The sequence below is a fragment of the Schistocerca piceifrons genome, chromosome 4 (genome assembly GCF_021461385.2).
Source record: "Schistocerca piceifrons isolate TAMUIC-IGC-003096 chromosome 4, iqSchPice1.1, whole genome shotgun sequence".
NCBI classification, from domain to species: domain Eukaryota; kingdom Metazoa; phylum Arthropoda; class Insecta; order Orthoptera; family Acrididae; genus Schistocerca; species Schistocerca piceifrons.
In genome coordinates, this window is record NC_060141.1 from 770,772,731 (window position 1) to 770,793,360 (window position 20,630).

The 20,630-nt window shown below is 37.0% G+C and overlaps 1 protein-coding gene across 1 annotated transcript in view; it reads left to right on the forward strand.

Annotated features, from left to right (window-relative positions):
• Positions 1 to 20,630, forward strand: part of LOC124796163 (Down syndrome cell adhesion molecule homolog) — a 151,134-nt gene that overhangs the window by 55,846 nt on the left and 74,658 nt on the right. Inside the window, exons 5-6 of the mRNA XM_047260254.1 lie at positions 16,047 to 16,171; positions 16,952 to 17,380. Coding sequence (XP_047116210.1) covers positions 16,047 to 16,171; positions 16,952 to 17,380 — 554 coding nt within the window. The remainder of the gene's footprint in view (positions 1 to 16,046; positions 16,172 to 16,951; positions 17,381 to 20,630) is intronic.

Genomic DNA, 20,630 nt, shown 5'->3' on the forward strand with positions numbered 1-20,630 from the left:
TGTTTGTTTGTTTACAATTACATATCTGCAACCCTGGTACAAAATGGCACTTGGACCGATGACCTCAGCAGTTTGATTCAATAGGAACTTGCTACCACTACCATAAAATGGTGCAGCCCTATGATAAAATCGAGTATCACATAGAAATTCATTTTCTGCATTTGAAGGGAAACAATGCTGCAACAATCCATGCTGAGTTGGTGGAAGTTTACAGCAACAATTCACTATCTAATGACACAGTGGTTAGATACTGCAGATACTTTTGTTGTAGTCAAACACATCTGAATGATGACGCATGAAGTGACAGAAATGATGAAGCATGAAGTGACAGACAGGGTTGCCACAAGTTCTGGAAACCAGAAATTTCAAACTGGTAGGGAAGTCAGAGAAATTAAAAAAAAAAAAAAACACTGGACAATGTAATTTTTTGACTCAGCAGATAAATGGTTGGTTTACAGAGACACGACACATCACCACTGTCTGGGTGCAGCTGAGAAGCTCCTGGGTGTTGTGTGCTCCTCCCTACTCCATCCTTCCTGCTTCTCCTCTCCCCATTGCTCCCCTCAGTTTGCAGTCAGAACTGCCACTGCTGCATGCCACTAGCCCAGCAGCTGCTGATGAGAGTGGCACAGACTGATCACTGCAGTCTCATCAAAATGTTGTTGACGGCCCATGACTATGGGTGTAAATAGCTGACCTCAAATGAGTAGATTTCCATGATGGGCCAGAACTGTGAGCCAGTTCTGTGGTACCTCTCACGGATCGGACTCACTGATCTGAAGCCCATCATTTTTTACAAATATGCGGGTCCTGACCGAAGGATCAAGTCTCTCCAATCTGCCTGCAGGCTGGGTCTGTTTGTATGAGGCATAAACCAGTGGATTTTTGTAATTCATCTGCAGACCCAGGACTCCAGTGAAAGCTCAATGGGCTAGAAGCCGTGGTGACAGATTTCAGGAGTTCATTTTGTTTATTGTGGTGCAGTTTTGTGTTTTGGAAGTAGTTTATATATTCAAGAGAAAGTACCAGCAGTGCTAGGAAGAAAATTGTGGCAGTTGCCAACAGTTTGTACACTATGTACTCATACATTTCTCAAATGAAAAATTGCACAATGGCTGTAAATAAATGGACATAACACTCTTCAGATCATAAAACCTATAAAGGAGACAATAAATTGCTGTTCATTCAAAATTAGAGTTTAATAACACGTTCAGAAATACTGAAGTCCTTAAATTTTCTTTTTTCAACTTACGCTTCAGATCTCAAAATTTGTCAGAGAAAAATGCAAAAACTGTGTCTGGAAACCAGGGAAATGTCTGGGAACTTCACTTTAGGAAACTTGGTGCAACCTTGGACAGACAATCTCTCTGTCAACAATATAGAATTGTGAGAGAAGTGGAAAGCATGGTGATCAAAAATTGGCATATGACAATCAAGGCAATTGTGGAAAAAGTGAAAATGGACATTGAAAAATTTAGTGCCTGTTATGTTCCACAACTGCCCACACCCATTCAAGTGGCCCACCAAACTGAGGCAGCAGTGGAAATGTTACAGCTGTGTCAGGCCAATCCAGGTGACCTCTTTAGCTGCCTAATCACAAAGGATGAATGCCAGTTATAACACTGTGACCCTTATATAAAGGAGCAAAGCAAGCAGTGGAAAATTTTGGTTTACCATCACCAGAAAAGGCAAAGAAAGACCCGACCATCATTGGGAAAGGTGATGCTGAATGTTGTGTGGGATTGCCTTATGTGGTTCTGACAGGTTATCTTTGTAAGGGGTAAACCATCAAAGTAGCTTACTACCAACATCTGATGAGGGTATGAGAGGCTGTCCAAATGAAGCACCAACAGAAGCTGCCAGTGGGGTGTGTTTGCTCCATGACAATGCCCCAGCTGAATTCTGTTCAGGACTCAAGGACTCAAGTCACACCTGCTGCTTCTTTGGGCTATTAAATTTTTCTGCAGCCTCTGTATTCTCCTGTTTTTCCCAGTGAAGAAAACATCCACACATTTTCAGAATGAAAATAAGGCAATTTTCAAAGAAGAACATTTCCTGAACAGCCAAAATGCACATTTCTGCAGGCAGTTTCTCCAACAAATCGTCATTCATAGGGAAAAACATGTTGCATTGAAGAGTAAATGCATAGAGAAGGACTAACAGCACCATGATATTTCATAGTTGCCGCTTGTTTTTTTGAAGTGATAACTAAAACTTTTAACTATGCCTCTTACTAAGTTCTTAATTTAATCTGTCTGCTGTTACAGTTTTCTGGAGTTTTACTTAGATAAGTGATTATTGTCTGCTCCACAGCTGTACAACAAGTAAGACAATATGAGGGTAATTATGAGGGGTGTCTCCTAAATGATAGACTGAAGAGCCATTTGCATATACATCTGATAGTGTTATTAGAGAAGCAATACAGAGGATAGTGTAGTTAATATACCATCAGTAAATTTTTAACTTTACTACAGCATGGATTACACAGAAGTGTGAAAAGTTACCTGTATATGTAGCATGATGGAACATTGTCTTGTTGTAAACAAAGTATCATATTGTTTATTCATCACATACCTTGTAACTGATGGACTGGTCATGTGGTCAGGACACTTAATACCTGTGACAACTAGAGTGAGCACTCCCTAGCAGCACTTTCCAATTTGTACCAGTTCCTGTCAATCAATCTCTTGTCCCTATCTCTTCCTTTCCTTCACCCCTTCACTTCATTTCTTGCATCACCTCACCTTACTTGCTACAGCAAACACAAATACTCAGATTTATTTTATCATAGGGAAAATTTAGCTGCATACCAGTGTGAAAGTTCATAATCTGAGATGCCATGTTCCAGTTCCTGTTTCAGTACACAATCACACAGATGCAATTGAAAAGACACACTGGCTTTCCACCCATGGCCATAATGACACTCATTATGGCTAGGTTCATTTGTTCCTGCTATTGTGTGTGGGAATGTGCATATTTAAAGTGGAAAAGAACAGTAGCTCAAATGCTAGTTAAGTCTCTGTACTTCTGTCTGTATTTATGCATCACCCATCAACAAGCTGTATGTGACTGGCTGTACTTCCTCTTTTCCTATGTATTGTTTCTATCCTGAAATTTCCATTATTGTAGTATTGTAGTTTCCACATGTTAAACATTTGGATGCAGCTGTCTGTGGTTGAAGTGGGGATCTATGTTAATGTTTTCAAAAATGGCATAATGAACTATGGAAAACAATAACAGGGATGACATGCATATCACAATTTTATTAAAATTCTAGCTCCTGATGCTTGAGACATCATCAGAGACTATTAAGAAGGATATTTTATTTTCAGACTTAAAACGCCTCTGGAGATTCCTTTAGCCTGTTCACCTATGTTTTAATTGCTCCTCTTTTCTGCCCAGGAAGGAAATTTTGTGTTCTTTGTGTATGATCTTTCTGTAGTCTTTGAGCCATAAGATTCTATCATTTTCTTGATGTGCCTGTACATCCAAAAATGAAAGATACATTAATGTTCAGCATAAAGAACACAAGAGAAAATGTTGTCTGGGAAACAGGAATAAACTAGCAGTAGTAGATCATGCACTGGGACCAGAAGGCCACCAAATTAGTTTTTCTGATGCTATAGTTTTATCAAGATTGAATCATTATTATGCTGGTATATGCAGAGAGGATGTAGGAATTCAAAAGCACAAAAACAACTTTAACAGAAATGATTGGGCATGAGTCCGTGATCTGCAGTTACCTGTTGACATCACAACCCGACTATTGTGCTGTTACATTTAAAACTATTTACCTTGCAGAGCTTGTTCAATTTGAAAATACTAACAGCATGTTTAAAGTCTGTGATGATGTCTCTAGCATTAGGAAGCATAACACTAGGCACAGAAACAAGCTTTAGATCACTGCCTAATGTCCATATAATGAAAATCACCAACCATGAAAGTCTGCATTATATTATCACTAAATCAACTGATAGTGAGTTGCAAAAAATGGCATCACTTTCATTCACGTTAAATATATTAGGGCTGGCAATTTTCACACTGTGGTAAGATCACTCATCACAAATCCCAAGTATTTATTAGTGAGCCAGATATACAAACATGCCACATCAGGATGCAAAGGGTTTTGGCCAACAGTGCAAGAAGAAGAAGAAGAAGAAGAAGTAAAAGTAGAAGTAGAAGTGGCATGCTCAAATCGATAGGCATGTCTGGAATGCTTGAAGAACTACCTGGCTAGAGCAGAAATTATCCAATATCCATGGAAGAAAAGAAGATAAGAGAACTAAAATTATGGTTTTCAATCCAAACATTGGTTTGATGCAGCTCTCCATGTGCTCTCTATCTCTGAAACCTACTTCTATTTCAATCTGGTTAATGTAGTCAAGCAAACTGACAATTCCTTGATGCCTTAGGATGTATCCTATCAACAGATCCCTTTAGTCAAGTTATGCCATAAATTTATTTTCTCCCCAATTCAGTTCAATACCTCTTCATTAGCAGAGGTTGAAAATACTGCTTCAGTTGTTAATTGTTGTATTGTATTTATTGGTCCAGTAAATCTTACATGTACAGTACAGAACATCAGATATTGGACAGGTCAAAGTATATCTTACAATTAAAACACTTTAGAAACTAGAAAATTATGTTCACTGAATTTTACAGCACTTCATATACTGGGCAAGTCAATGTGTAAGTTATAATTATACCACATTAGAAACTTGAAGTTTACAACCGAATACATGTATAAGCCAATATTAACGATTACAGTATTTGCATGATCCTCACTTAAGCTCTAAGGATTTTTGAGGACTCTTCTACACTATGAATTAACATGTACACTAGAGAATTACATTCACAGAATTTTACTTCATACACTGGGCAAGTTGGTATACAACTTATACTTGAACCCCATTAGAAACTTGAGAATTACATCTGAATGTATTTATAGGCCAGTATTAATGGTTACAGTATTTGCATAATCATCACTTAAACTCTTGAGGATTTTGGAGGAACTCTTCCACGCTGTAAAAGAAATGTGTCAACAGATATTCTTTTAATGCTGCTTTAAAAATTTTTACATCAGTCTTTACTTTAATTTCTCTTGGCAATTTATTGTAGATAATTTTTCCATGGTGTAATGTTCCTTTTTGGCACAAACTGGTTTTTGTATGCAGTACATGAAAGTCAGTTTTCTGTCTTGTGTTATGATGATGAACATTTTCATTTTTGAGGAGGATACTAGGATTTGTTATTGTATATTTCTTTATAAACATTGCACTTTCAAATAGGAAAATACATGGAAGGGGAAGAATCACCATCCTTTTAAATAATGTTCTACATGGTTTGTTCCTTTTTATTCCAGCCATGATTCTCACTGTTCTTTTTTGCATCCTGAAGAGTTTTTGGCAGGATGGCGAGTTACCCCAGAAAGTGATCCCATATTTTAGGACAGAATGTATATTAGAATAGTAAACTGTCATTAGACAGTCCTTATGACAGCAGTTTTCTAGCACTCTCATTAAATAACACATGCTACTTAGCTTCTTTAATATGTTGTCAATGTGAGTTTCCCATCTAAGATTATCCTGTAGCCAGACCCCCAGAAATTTTGTATTAGGCACACTTGCAATATCTGTGTCTGACATCTGGATTCTTATATCCTCTTCAGTGTTTCTCTTGACATTATGAAATTTTAATGCTACTGATTTACTTTTGTTTATTATTAGTTTGTTTTGGTTGAACCAGTTTACAACATTTGTTACTGCCTCAGACAGTCTTGTCTGTAGTATCTCTGCAGTCTTCCCACTGACTAGTATGCTTGTGTCATCTGCAAACTGGATAGTGCTATGGTACTGGTTGGTTGATATTAGGTCATTTATATATATCAAAAATAGGATGGGGACCAGTACCGAGCCCTGTGGTACTCCATATTTTACTGCTTTATAATCAGAATAGTGTCTTGTTGATTTATTTTCTTTGTGAAAATGTATTTCTACTACTTGCTTGCGGTCAGTAAGAAGATATGATCCAAGCCAGTTGTTAGGCATACCTCTGATACCAATTCTTTCAAGCTTCTGCAGCAATAGCATGTGGTCTATGATGTCAAAAGCCTTTGACAGATCAAGGCATATGCCAGTTACTTTTTGTCCACTATCAATATTTTCGAGTACTTCACCCAAAACTTCGTATATTGCTGTTTCTGTTGATCGGCTTTTCCGGAAGCCATGTTGGGTTGTGGATAATATTTTGCACTTTTCTAGAAAATCTAGCAACCCCTTATGAAAAATTTTTTCAAGAATTTTCGAAAATGTAGATAGCAAGGCAATAGGTCTATAATTGGCTATGTCTTCTTTCTTACCCTTTTTGAACAGTGGTTTCAGTTTCACTGTCTTTAAGCAGGAAGGAAAGACTCCATTTGTTAATGAACTGTTGAAAATGTGGGCTAATGGTATTGCAATGGGGTCACCTGCATTTTTAATGACATAATCTGGAATCTCATCCAAACCTGTTGAAAATTTTGTTTTTAACTCTTTAATTGATAGTATAATTTCCTTAGGGTTGATTGGAGTAAGAAATAGGGAGTTGCAGTTTCTATTTTGATTTGATGGTGTTGTAGCAGGATTTTTATTTGAAGATTTTATGTCAGAGAGTAATTTTTCCCTAATATTTGAAAAGTATGTATTAAAAGCATTGGCTACTTATTCTGGATTTTTGCCATCTTGGATTACCTGGAGATTTACATTTTGGGAGGTCTCATTTCCTACTTGTTCTCTGACTATCTTCCACATGGCTTTCATTTTGTTCCTGGCCATTTTTATATGGTGATCATTTGTTGTTTTTATAGCTTCTTTTATGACTTTGTGAAGCTCTCTCTTATAATTCTTGAAATACACCAGAAATTCTTCTGTAACATTTTGTGTTTTTGAGATTTCATAAAGTTGCCTCTTTTCGGCACATGATATTTTAATGCCTTTCATCAGCCATGTAAAATTTCTTTTTCTAGTTTTTAATGTTTGGTTTTTAACTGGAAAAGCAATATTGAAATAATGGGAGAATATTTCCATGAACATGTCAAACTTTTTACATGTGTCCTCATAGTTGTCTATATCATTCCATGTTTCTTTTTTTAGGAAGTGCCTGAAGTGTTCTAGGTTGTGGTTGCTAAAATTTCTACCTTTTCTTGTCATTTGTTGTTCAGTATTTCCTGCAGTCTCTACTGGGAATTTAATAAACTGTGCATAATGATCACTGAAACCGGTATTCATATTTCCAGATTTGTATAAATATTTATCTGTATTTATTAGTATCTGATCTATAGCACTGCTTGACGATTTGGTGACTCTTGTGGGGGATTTGATAGTTGTATGTATATTGTAGGTTTTTAATAAGGCCTCAAGGTTTAATCTGTCTTTTGAGTTCTTGTTGAAATCTATATTAAAGTCACCACATATGATGGTTGTTTTACTAACTATTTTTATACTGTTAAGTGCCTTCTCAAGATCTTCAATGAAAGTAGTTACGTTTCCATCTGGGCTTCTATATATGCAAATAACAATTATATTTAAATTTGTCAGTTGTGTAGCAGAAATTTCGAAGTTTTGCTCTTCCCCTAGCTGGTTAGTGAACTTTAAGTTATCATGTTTGACGTCCTCTCTAACATATATGCATGTTCCTCCACGCATGGAGGTTTTCCTACAAAAAAAAGATGAAAGGGTAAAGCCCTCTATCCTTGTGTGATGTAACATATTTTCTGATAACCAATGCTCACTAACACAAATAACTGACACTTATTTTAGTTCATCTGATAACAATATTTCTATCTCACTAACTTTATTTAATAAGGATTGTACATTTTGGTGCAGGAGCATAAATTTCGACGATGACTTATTTACTAGGTTGTTTTGGCCTACCTTATGTTCTACAGCTGCACATGACATATCATTTTTAACACTTTTACAATTGAAGTTTTCTTTCCAGAGTGATGTTTTAGAAGATGAAATCAACATTTCTCTGGAATCACTTGCCATAAAAAACGTTGTGGTTCTTTCCTGTTTCGTGTTGGGCAAGTTGACTTGTAGTGTGATGGCGTTTCTGCTCTAATTTTTGGAGTTGTAATTTGAGGAACTGCAACTAGGCTAGATGGGGATCCTCTTCTTGCTGCTTCAAACTTCCTGAAGTCATTGGAGTAATATGCTCTTCATTTGAAATTGGTGATTCCATTGCTGCTGCTGCTACAATTGGAGGCTGCACTAAGCCTGGCTGGTTTCGGTTTAATTGTTCCATGACTGCATCGCACAGTGCTACTTTCCCTTTCATGTTTTTATGCAATCCATGGGTAGTGAAATCTTCCCTTTTTCGATTGTCTGCATTAATATATGTCACATTGCTGAAGAGCTTGCATATTTTCTCGAACTTTCGGTTAGTTGCTTCGATTTCTGCATTCACACATGATGTTTTGATGAGGTCATGTCTCATAGGGATGCTTATTACAAACACTTTCTTGTCCATAACTTATTCCAATGTTTCCCTTAAAGATCACAAAGTAAATTTTGCCTCGTTCTTGTAGACATCGTTGGCGCCAGCTAAAATAATGCAAGAGTTACAACTTCCATGGTTACTGTGTGTTTCAATATGCTGAATAACTTCTCACAGTGGAGCACCTGGCTTCACAAATCCAATAACACTTTCATTTATTATAACTTTCATTTTATTATAACTTTCATTTATTATAACTTTACTTCATTAGTTATTCAAGCTACTCATCTAATCTTCAGCATTTTTATGTAGTGCTGAATTTCAAAAGCACCAATTTCCTTCTTGTCTGAATAGTTTATGATCATTGTTTCAGTTCCATGTAAGGCTGCACTCCAGACGAATGCCTTCAGAAATGCTTTTCTCGCTTTGACAGTCTACATTTTATATCCTCTCTGAATTGGGCATTGTCAGCTATCTTGCTGCCAAAATAACAAAACGTATTTACTTTCATTGGTATTGCATTTCTTAATCTAATTCTGCCAGTATTGTCTGATTTAACTACATTCCATTACTGTTGTTTATTTTCATCTTATAACCTCTTTTCAGGACACTTTACCTTTCATTCAACTGACCTTTCAAGTTTTTTGCAATCTCTGACAGAAATCTTGAAGTTATTATGTCTTCTCCCTGAACTTTGATTCCATTTCCAAATTCCTCCTTGGTCCCCTGTACTTTTTTCTCAGTGTATAGATTGATCATCATCTGATATACACGATTTACAATTTTAATTTCATCTGGTGACGCAAGGAAAGCATATGAAGTTTTACAACATAAGTACAACATCTGCATTAGCAATAAATAAACAGGTTCCCAAAGTGAACACTACTACATGAGATGAGTCAGAAGAGAAGAATAAAAGCACTTGCACTTGAAACTGAACATGCAAAATGGCCTCAAACTTTACACACACTTTTTGGGGCAGTCACTGAGCAAAAAGTAATGAGATCAACTGTGAACCTTGCAAAGGAAATTAATAATGAAGTATCTGTCTCAGTCACACCATCCCCACAGAGAACAAAGTGTGCAAAATAATTAAAATCATCATACAAGATACCTAAGCCATGAGATCATGTACATCTTGTATTCTCAAAGAAATCAGATAATGAGGTCCACTCAGAGCAAAAGAAACTCAAGGTATGCCTGAGGGAAGCATGTAGCTCCTCAACAAAATCCCTGTAAATTGAAGGTTTATAATGTCATTGTTAAGAAATTAGGAAGGACAAAAATACATATCAGCTGTGAAATGGTTCCCTTACTGCAGTATTACATAAATGTTTTCTGTCTGGTAAGAGATTACTAGCAATGCTAAGTGCCAGAAGCATTTGATCTGACCAAAGGAGGTCCTATGCCAATATTTTCACTAGGCCTTTTTTAGGGTAAATTCATCTGAAACACAGAGCTGCAGAACAGACATAGTTACAACTGATGCAGGTACTAGTGCATCTAAATATTGCAAGTCGGAAAAACAGAACGGTATTTTAGGGGTCTAGGTTAAGACCCCTACTCTTGCTGGGGTGTTGGAGCATGGAGCGCAGGCCAGTCAGTGCACTGGGCATGAATGATACAACATTAAGTGGGACAAGAACTTATTACATTAAAGTTTACAGTTGTGTATACTTCTCTATATTGGCACCCAGGACAGCAGCAGTGCAGTGATTGGCGTGGGACTTTACTGACAACTTCTCAGCAATCTACAGAGGACATCACCTATGACATCCAGTTCATGTAAACACAATGTCGAGTGTTTGGTAGGCCTCACTGGTTCCCAGCATTGCCCGTACACCAGGCATTGCTGTCCAGCACAGCAACTATATATTAACCAGAGGGCTCTCACAGACATCAAATGGGTATGTTTGGATAATCTCTCATCAGCTCTGCACAGTGTAGAGATGAAAAACTGTGTAACCTTTTCACAAAGGAAGACTGGGGACGTCGATGACTACCTGCAAGTACTAGACAGGGGGAGCAGCAGTTATCACACCTCACAATTACTGTAACAGGTTGATGGTGCACCAACACCATCAGTTCAGCTCAGTAAGTCAAATGTAGAAGTCTCCAAGTCTTCTCATGAGTGGTTGCGAGATCAGCAGCTTACAGTGACTGAGTACAGCAGCCAAGCAGGTAGCAGTCTCGAAGGCACAAGTCATCTTGGTGAATGGTAGTAGCTCATCACAGGTTAGCCCTTGCAGCTGGTGTACTGCAACATAAAGATTTCACGGCTCAGAAACCTGATTATTTATTACTGCTTGTCTGAGACAATGATGTTGTATCTGGCCTGTAATGACCCAATGTAACCTACTTTTCCAGCCTCATCAGCGGTCTTCACCATCCCTCTATTTCTCAAGAAAGGGCTTTAGTTTGTTGCCTTTCCACCGTATCAGCAAGCTGATAGGTGGTCTTGTGAAACTTCTATTCTCTCTTATGAAATCAGGCTGTGCTGTTAGAATGTCATGATGTCTTCTCCTCACTGAGGTCATGTCGCTGAGCTTACAATTCTGGCTTCTCACTCGCACAAGGTGAGTCAATATCTTTTAGATTTTGTCTGCTTTCCACAATGTCAGTTTTCTGCCTGTTTGTTGTTTTTATTACAACATAGGACATTGGCCTGGTTTGCCTTGATAATGCATTTCTGTTGTATAACAGTATTAAAGAAGCTGCATTTACAATCTACCATCAATACATCAGAAGCATTATAAACAAAACAGAGGAATTATCATATCCATTAAGCAACATGATAAAATAAACAGAATTCCAGCATATCAGAACATCGCTTGGAAATCATGAGAAATGAACAGATTCAGTTTGATGAATACAAACACATGTCATACTGCTGTAGAACCAATAAAAATAAAGGAGGAGTGGTTAACTATGCAAAATATAGAGTTAAGTCCCAGGTCTTTCAGATAAATAAATGTTGTGTTGAACATTTTTTAAAATCCTGTGCCACAGTTGTGAACAGAAAAGACAAGCTTATAGTACAGGCAGTTTAAGACCACTTACGGGATGTGTCTTATGTTTCACAAAGCAAACAGAAAGAGTTTTAGTAAGGTTATGCAAACTTGAGAGTCATTGTTTGTGGAGACTTTAATGAGGAGTTAGATCAATGGCAGCTGTATAATAAAATGAGGAGATAGCAGCTTTTATCAAAGTAGCAGCTTTCATTCTAATTTACTCAATGGAATGTAGACAGTATAAGTGTGAATAGCACCAAGGATTTAGTGGTAGTTTATTATTAATACAAAATTCTGAGTAAGTTTCTATGAGTTTTTGGCTCATGTTAATGTGTACCTTGACTTGCTCCACATCCCTGAAGGTTCTACTTTTTGAAAGGATCTATAGAACATGGTGAATAAATGAATACACATGTGGAGGAGCCAATACTCTTACCATCAGCAAGGCCAATATCTTTATGTATCTAGGAGCCACATTCCAAAGAGAGTGATGCTCCTTTGGCAAAGGATTATAGCCTTCATAGAAGGAAAACATCAGTGGGGAGAGAGCTGAAGGTGGTGTAGTCACATATGTCAATGATGAATACTGTTCCTCACTTCTCCTTCTCAACACCATTATGCAAGCATTTATTCCAGTAATGCCCAAATCATACAAGCTGATGGTATTTTCTCTGTACCTGCCTTCTAATGAAGACTTAGATCAGTATATTTCATAGACATCACTGCATAGCTTCTCAGCCTGTTTTGTATTTGTGTGGACTTAAAAATCCATAATGTACTGTGGGCTTCTACTAATATTTGCACTGGGGATCAGGTTACTCAGAGGCTGTGTCTTCTAAATAGGGACATTCACTTCACCACTGCTACTGGTTTGTTCTTTGTTGTTTATCTCTTGATATGCTCTCCCATCTTCACTGACACAGTTCAGTTAGGAGTCATCAATGATTTCCTCTCCAGTGACCAGTTCCCAGTCTGGAAAGCTCTAATAGATGAGGCTTTTAGGTGTGTCTGTCAATCATTATATCATCCTGTTCAGCATGACCTTTTCAAATAAAAATTAAAGAAACACTATCAGATTAGCCTGAACAGGAGAATAAGGACAATATGCCATTTTTTCCCCAGAGATGGCACTGACTGCCTCTCCGGTGTCTCGAGTGACTCAGGCTTAATTTAGAGTTTGTGAAATATAAAAGTGGACCTGTTCGTTTTAAATTTATATGGATTGACTACTGTGTGGTTTTCTACAGCTGCGTTCTCAAGAGGCTCTTCCTGGACAAATTTAGTGTCTGTGATGTAGAGTTACATGCAATTTTGAGAGTACTGAGACATGTTCAAACTATCAAGTTATCATAAGCTCTGATTTCCTGAGTGTACAGCAAGTCATCCAGAGATTGTACCAAAAGTAAAAAGTAGTTCACTCTGTCCAAGACAACTTCCTTTGCCTACAACATCAAGAGAAGGAGATGTCATTCTACTGGCTACCGTTTCATATTTAAGTTGAGACAACAGTTTAGCAGATTAGCAACCAAGTAGGCTTGTTTAATGCCAACAGAGGCACAAAGTAAAGCCCCTCTTCATGCAGTGACCTCACTCTTGAAGCCCAAGTCAGTGTGTTGCCTCTTATTTCTAGGCACTCTTACTACTAATGACAAACTATGGCCATTTCAGTCTACAATCTATAAATCAAATGTGGTGTGACCACTGAGGCAAAATGAAGTTCTGTCACTGCCAAGTTGTGACATGAGGAGACTCACCAGTATTTAGTACCTGTGGCTTACAAGCATCAGAACACTGAATTTTGGAAAAGCGAGCACAGTTTGCTAATGAGAGGACAGCCAGTGGTTTGAGTGGTGCATTGCCTTCTTTTATATTGAGTGCCGGTATTTAAAAATGAAACAGGTGCTAGACCATTGTGTTTCTTTGCTCAGAAGGTGTTGGGAGGGAGCATCTAGTCTGTTCCTCATAGTGACTACAACAGCCAAGTTTTAAAATTATTGTTTTATCCCTCTGTAAGTTTTTTCACACATATGCTTTATTGTGTTTTTTTGTTGTACTACTTTTGGCAATACACTCATATATTTTGAATTAAATAAACAGCCAGAGAAGAGGTTGGTTAGGCAGTGGTAAAAACACACTATATCGTTCAGGCCCTGGTCCTCCAATTAAGTTGATATACAGAAGTATCATATTTTGATCAAAGATAATTGCTCGCACCAGAATCCAACAAGTGTTCACGAGAGACACTAATTCATAGTAATTGTCCTCCCAACGTAATCTCTATAAATGCATGAAACTCACGGGAAATTAAATATACAGGTGAGTGTTAATCATACATGCCTGTCAAAACATTGAACCACACAGGACTTGACTCATTAAGTGACAGGGTATTGAAATACTGCTTGGCACTGTTCAACAGAAGATTCTCCACTTCTATCAGGTTCACACACTCAATCATTACCAGTAAACCATCAGCGATTATATTAACAGGACAGCAAGCTAGCTAGCATAGCCCTACTTACCATCACAGCAGTGAGCAATTGTATAGTGACACGGTATAAATTTAATTCATTGTCAAATCATGCCTGAGCCTGTAAATATTGTCTCTATAAAAACAAACATTTGTTCACCATTCAGAAGTCAATTCCAATATGATGTTACACATTTCCCTTGGCAACATCAATTTAACTACTATTTCAGCTTATTTTGCTCCTGTGGTTTGACTGCCACCAACAACGCAATCTGCATTCAGTCAGCTTATGTCACAAACCCTCAATGAGGGACGTCCACCCATATAAGTAAACTCTTCCTCATCTGTGACACCAGACACAAATTTTTATTATGCAAATATTCAAAATAATTTTGTTGATACAGACTGTGGTGAATGCTTAATCTCACTTGGATAACTGCCAGAAGAATTTTATTATGTATATTTATCTACCAAACAGTTCAATCAGTGATGCACTATTATTTCTCCTCCATTTCAGGGACATCATTCAGTCCATAAAATCACTATGGATGAGTCCATAAAGTCACTTTGCATCAGCATAGTCACGTTTCTGTATTTTCATTTGCAACTTATTTTTTGCTTACTTTTTTTCTGTGGCACTTCACAAAAGTCTTGACAAAAACAAAACTATGAACAGATTGCAGGATCTGAATATGAAATGTATTCATGTTTGCAGCTGTTTTCTGTCAGAGTATGTTGTAAATATGCTGGTTGTATAGTAGTTCCAGTTACATAAAAGGCATAAAACGTGACACAAATATGGACGGAAACTAATGTATCCAGTGAAGATGACACAAGGAAAATATACCCAGATAGAATATACTTAAAATGTTTATTAAACCTAAACAGTCAACTCCAACAGAAGGAAACATTAAATTCACAGACATCAGTAACGTTATGTCTAGAATATTTACCAAACACAAAAATATTCTAACATTGCCTGCTTAAGACTTGAATCTACAATGAACAAACTGATTTCAGCAACTTAATTGTGCTCTCTTAACAAACAAACATATGACTAAAGGCTGGTAACTATCTTCATGTAAGTTTGTGGTGAAACACTGATTAAACCAAAAAGACTTCTTGTATAATTAAAGAATACAAATAAGGTTATTGCGACTGAGACTGTCACAAAATCTTGGATCTCTGAACATGCGGTGCAAGGACTTTAAGTAAGATATCACACTAGCACAGTCAGAATGAAATGCATGCTTGGTTAAGGACCCAAGAGGAGGAGCTACAGTCAGTGTTCAGAAAGTATAGCAAAAGTCTAAATCTGGTATGAAGTCAATAGTCAGCAAAAGGAAATATTATGGAGCATGATAACCAGTCATGGCGATGTTGTCAATGTCTTCTGGTGGGAAGGCCGCGCTAATGTCCTGGGATGCAGAGCTTGACATGGACAGCAGTGAGGGCATAGCACTGGCTCTGAGTGAGCTCCTGATGGATGAAATGTGAGTACATTTGGTGCCTGGCCCAGGAAGCTCACAGAGTGAATTGGGCTCCCAGGGAGCTTAAGAACAGGCCTGAGTACCAGGATACAGTTGGTCCTGCTTCCTGTCACGTGACAGGCATAAGAAAGAGGTCCATGGGGCCAGTGACCTATGCTGGTGCTAAGGTTTCTGTCTGGTGGACCTGAGTAGCATGACTGCTAAGACGTCAGCTGCCTGCAAAACTTGGATGTAATGTATGTTGCTGGCAGAGTAGGCATAACCCCATGATACAGCAGAAATAGTAGGAGTTCTGCTCCGGTAATGTTAACATGTACAGTGTAACATGTTGCAATGGAAGCATTAATAGTAGAATGATCAACATAGATTTTGACTACAGAATTATGTCATCATGTACTTTCCATCAAATAGGAGCAAAGCAGGCAGTGCTCCAGGCCCATAGCTGTCTTCTTACCCAGTGGCGAAAATTAGCAGAAACTATATAAAAGACTCCGTAAAGTAGAATTTCATTACTTTCGTACATCTGTAAGCTGTAATTTTTCCCTGCTTTGCAATGTAATTGATCAACAATGTCTACATATATTACTTCCATTCTTCTTACAGAGTGCTTCATAATGGTAGCCTCTGGATTCAAAATGCTCTTCCAGAGGACAGGGGTTATTACACATGTGAGGCAAGAAATGAAATTGGAATGGCACTGAACAAAGTTATTTACATAACAGTACATGGTGAGTACACAAAATAGCCATTTTCATGTATGAACGAATATGCATTATGGTTCTTAAATTGTCTTACAAAAGTAAGTAGAGACTAGTTATTTGTTGCAAAATTCAAATATTTTCATGTTAACTTAAACAATGAAAAATCCAGAATGGAATGTAACAATATTATGAAAAGGATAGTTGCTACAATATAGCAGAGATTCTGAGTCACAGATAGGCGCAACAAAAGGACTGTCTGAAAGTGAGCTTTTGGCCAACAAGGCCTTAATTGAAAATAGACAACACACACACACACACACACACACACACACACACACACACACACATGACATGTGGCTCTTGAGTCTAATTGTATTTGCATAAGCGTGTGTGTATGTTGTCTATTTTTGACAAAGGCCTCATTTTCTGACAGTCTATTTGTTGTGCCTATCTGCGACTCACCATCTCTGCTGTATGGTGAGTAGCAACTTTCCTTTTCATAATATTATGCTAATTTAATTTTGCCTCCGAGTTACTTACGACTTCAAAGAATGACTGCTAGTACATGCACCAAAGCATGAATAAGAATATTCATATTTACCTCATCACCTATCAGATCATGAGAAGTAACTGATACATTCTACTCAGTTATTAACAAGGAAATCCAATAGACTGCATACTTTAAAAAGTGTCATGTAAATGAAAGGTCAAATCAAATAAATAAATCTTTTACATTTACAGTACTCAAAAAGTATGTGTATTTCTTCCTGGTCATGCACTACAGTATATCCTTCCTTGACTTTTCAGTACCTGCAAGATTTTCCTCTTCTCTCCAGAATGTGACAGCAATCAAAGGTGGTACAGCAGCAATAGACTGTGTCGCAAGAGGTGACAAACCAATCTCTATAAAATGGTTTCATAGTGGCACCCCTTTTGAAACACATCTTCAGCCAAGAGCTGAAATAAGTGAAGAAAGTTTAGAATTTGGTAGTCACTCAAGAATAACACTGAAGAATGTTCTTCGGAGTGATACCTCAGCATTCACATGTTTCGCAAAAAACCAGTATGGCAGTGATGAGTCAGATATCTGGGTTATAGTTCAGGAAGTTCCTGAAGCACCAGCAAATGTTCACGTGCAAAACTACACAAGCAGAGCTGTTAATCTGACGTGGGAACAACCATATGATGGAAATAGCCCAATCACTGTTTACACAGTCCAGTACAAGAAAAAACTAGGTAAGTTTGATCATGTAATTCAGTTGCATTGCACATTATTGCTTCTGTAAACAGAGCCCATTATCACAAATACTGCAGTTTTAGTTAATGTCTATTTGACTAAATTTTATTTACAGCTTTTATTTTAGATATATCACAAATTAATGTTCATGTGTTGTTTCTCTCCCATCAAGCCTAAGCTAGGTTTGTTGAGCTCCTAAGTGTCCTTTTCATTTCAGGATCCTACATAACGAGGTACATATGAAATATACTCATATCTAAGCCTGCCATATGATTCTTTCCTTTCATCATCTCTTCAACAACAGGTTTCAGCAATGACTTGTATGTGCTCAACCATTCTTTCTCTTTGATTCATTGTGTTATATATTAAGCATTTTTCTCATGGATTTGCCTTAATAAATCTTAATTTTTCACTCAACCAATCTATCTGACCTTCAACAGTCTCATATAAAATCACATTTCAGATGTTACTAGTTATTAAATATCTGATTTCACTGTCATCCCTGTTTCACACCCATACAGAGCTTTGCTACGAATATAGATTTTCACAAATCTACCTCAAGATTTATATTTTTGTATGTTGGTGATAAACTGGTATGAAACTGAGTGCTTGTTAACTTGTTAATACATCTAGAAAAATATCTTACTTTAAACAACTGAGTAAAAGTGCTATGTTGCAAGAATTGGGAAATGAGATTTTTCCTTTGCTGAGAAATGAGATGATGTGAGCATATATCTGTACGTGCTCGTAGTTAGTGCAAACCAAAGAAAAAATATTAGAAACTTCAGAATGTGGGAAATAATTGATCAGCTGCCAGAACAAAAAAAGTGAGTAGAGCTGACAGACACACAAATTAACAATGACTGTTACCACTATACCTTTCAGAAAACTTCCTATGACTCCCAAATACAGTTGTTCTTTATTTATTAGTTGTCATATTTGTTTTTTGAAATTTCATAATTTGATTCTCTGTGAGATTAAGGCTTACACTGGTTGCTGCTTACCAGATGTAGAGATATTCAGCTATCAGGTTGTCTTTGGTAGTGTTGAGGTACAGCCCTTAAGTCATCAGTAAACTTTTACATTTTTATCAGTTTTTCAAAGCCTTGGGTAGTTAATTTCTGTTGGTTAAGAACATAACTTGCTACATCCATAGACATTTCTGTGTACCCTGATGGAAACTAATACTCCCACCACTGCACTGACACACACTGCAGAAGTGCGGACCTGCACCAGATGTGATTAACAGGTGACAATGAAACTATACAAAGAAAGGTAGCATGAACTGTCACAGCTTTGTTTGAACTATGGGAGAGTGTCACAAGATGGTGAAAAGCTTGAATTGGCAGACACTTGTTGATAGTTACCAAGTTTCCCACAAAAACCAGCTAACAAAGTTTCAAGAGCAAGCTTTAAATGAGAAACGTAGAAATATACCACATTCCACTCAGTATTGCTCCCCTAGAAACCGAGAAAACAAGATTAGACTAATTACAGCACACATTTGGCTAATAACAGCACACACTGAGGCATTAAGCAATAATTCTACCTGTGCTCCATAAACAAATGAATCAGGAAGAAGCCCTGACAAGTGGCACCATGGGAAGCACCCTGTGCAATGCATCTCTGTGCTTTGTGGATATAGTCTTTTACTTTGTTTTGAATATTTGAGAACTTTCAGTTTCCTGTATGTCTTCTTTTATCATTCATCTAGATTCATAGGAACTTGTACACCTGAAGTCTCATCCAGAGAGTGCCTATTTATATTTGCTTTTAGAATCTATACTTTTTTTTAACTGTATAATATGAGTACTTGTAAGATTGAGAGTTAAGCTGTTTCTTGTGAACCAGCTGTAAGTCTTTTTCATTACTCTGCATTACTTTCCCAGTAACAATTTTAATATGAATTTCTCAAAATGGTCATGTTTTCTTTAAAAAGAAGAGAAAGACAGATAAAGCACATAACTGCACTTCTTCCTTGTCCATTTTATATAAATTTTTTTGTGGTGTAAAAACCTCTTTCCGCGTGATGCAATATGCTACATTTGCTTAAGGCATCACAGACTTTTATATGGTAGAGCACTCAGTATGTAGTTGTTCTTTACATTTTGAAATTTCCCTGACACTTATAAATTTTGAAGCAGGATACTGCATTGAATACATTTTTTTTTCAAGATCACAGATACAAGTAGCAGAAATTGGTATAGTTCTCTTTGACAAACAATTTTGATATCAGTCTACATCTGCCTCCACATACATTCCACAAGCCACCATCTGGAATGGGGTAAAGGGTTCCTTGTACCACTACTAGTCATTTTCTTTCCTATTCCGCCCACAAAAAGAGCTATGGAAAAATGACTATCTGTAGCAGGGCCAGTCAATGTTTTTCTATCTACTGACCACTTTGTATCTCTATTAGCAGTAAATTTTTCTATTATTGCCCACTGGTTCCACTGTAATGGTGATTTATAAAGTATGGAAGTAACTTTGTTTTACAAAATGTATGAAAAACAGTTACAGCAATTTAAAGCATATAATCTTTTTATTTACTTTTTCATACAAAAAAGAATAAAGTCCAATAAAATTACATTTAGGCATCTAAATTATTAATGAAATTCCTGAGGCTGATGGTGTGAAACTAAATTCTGAATATCTGACTCAATTTTTGTAATGAACAAACTAAGGTCTGTTCTTTCAGAAATATTCAGGTGGTTACTTTGCTCGGTCATAATATGGTTAACACCACTAAATCTTACTCCACAAGATATGAGGTAGGGAAAGGTACCAATAAATTAATATCATTTTCCATATATGTGAGTATAAGACAGGCATTTTTCTTATTTTGCCATAGGTTTTCATATCCACCACATCTGAATTTGTAGTTACATTATTCACCACACCTAATTTATAACAATTCTTCTTGGCAAGTTGTATCAGTCTCTTTAGCATTTGCAGTAAAAGCATTTTTCATCCAGTCATGTACCTTCAATTTCAAAATACCTTCTAATTGTTTTTCCACATCCAGTTTAAGTTCATTGAGGTGGCTACTGAATCTGTCAATATTCTATGGAGCTTCATCATCTTTTTAGATGATAATTCAGGAAAATGATAAAATTCTCTCTTCAGTAGATTATAATAAAGCAGTTCAGTTTTGACAATAAATAATGGTGCAGTATTTTGGTAACCCATAATAGTTTTATTAGCTCCTTGAAGCCACAAACTGATGTTATTATATCTTTTGAAAATATC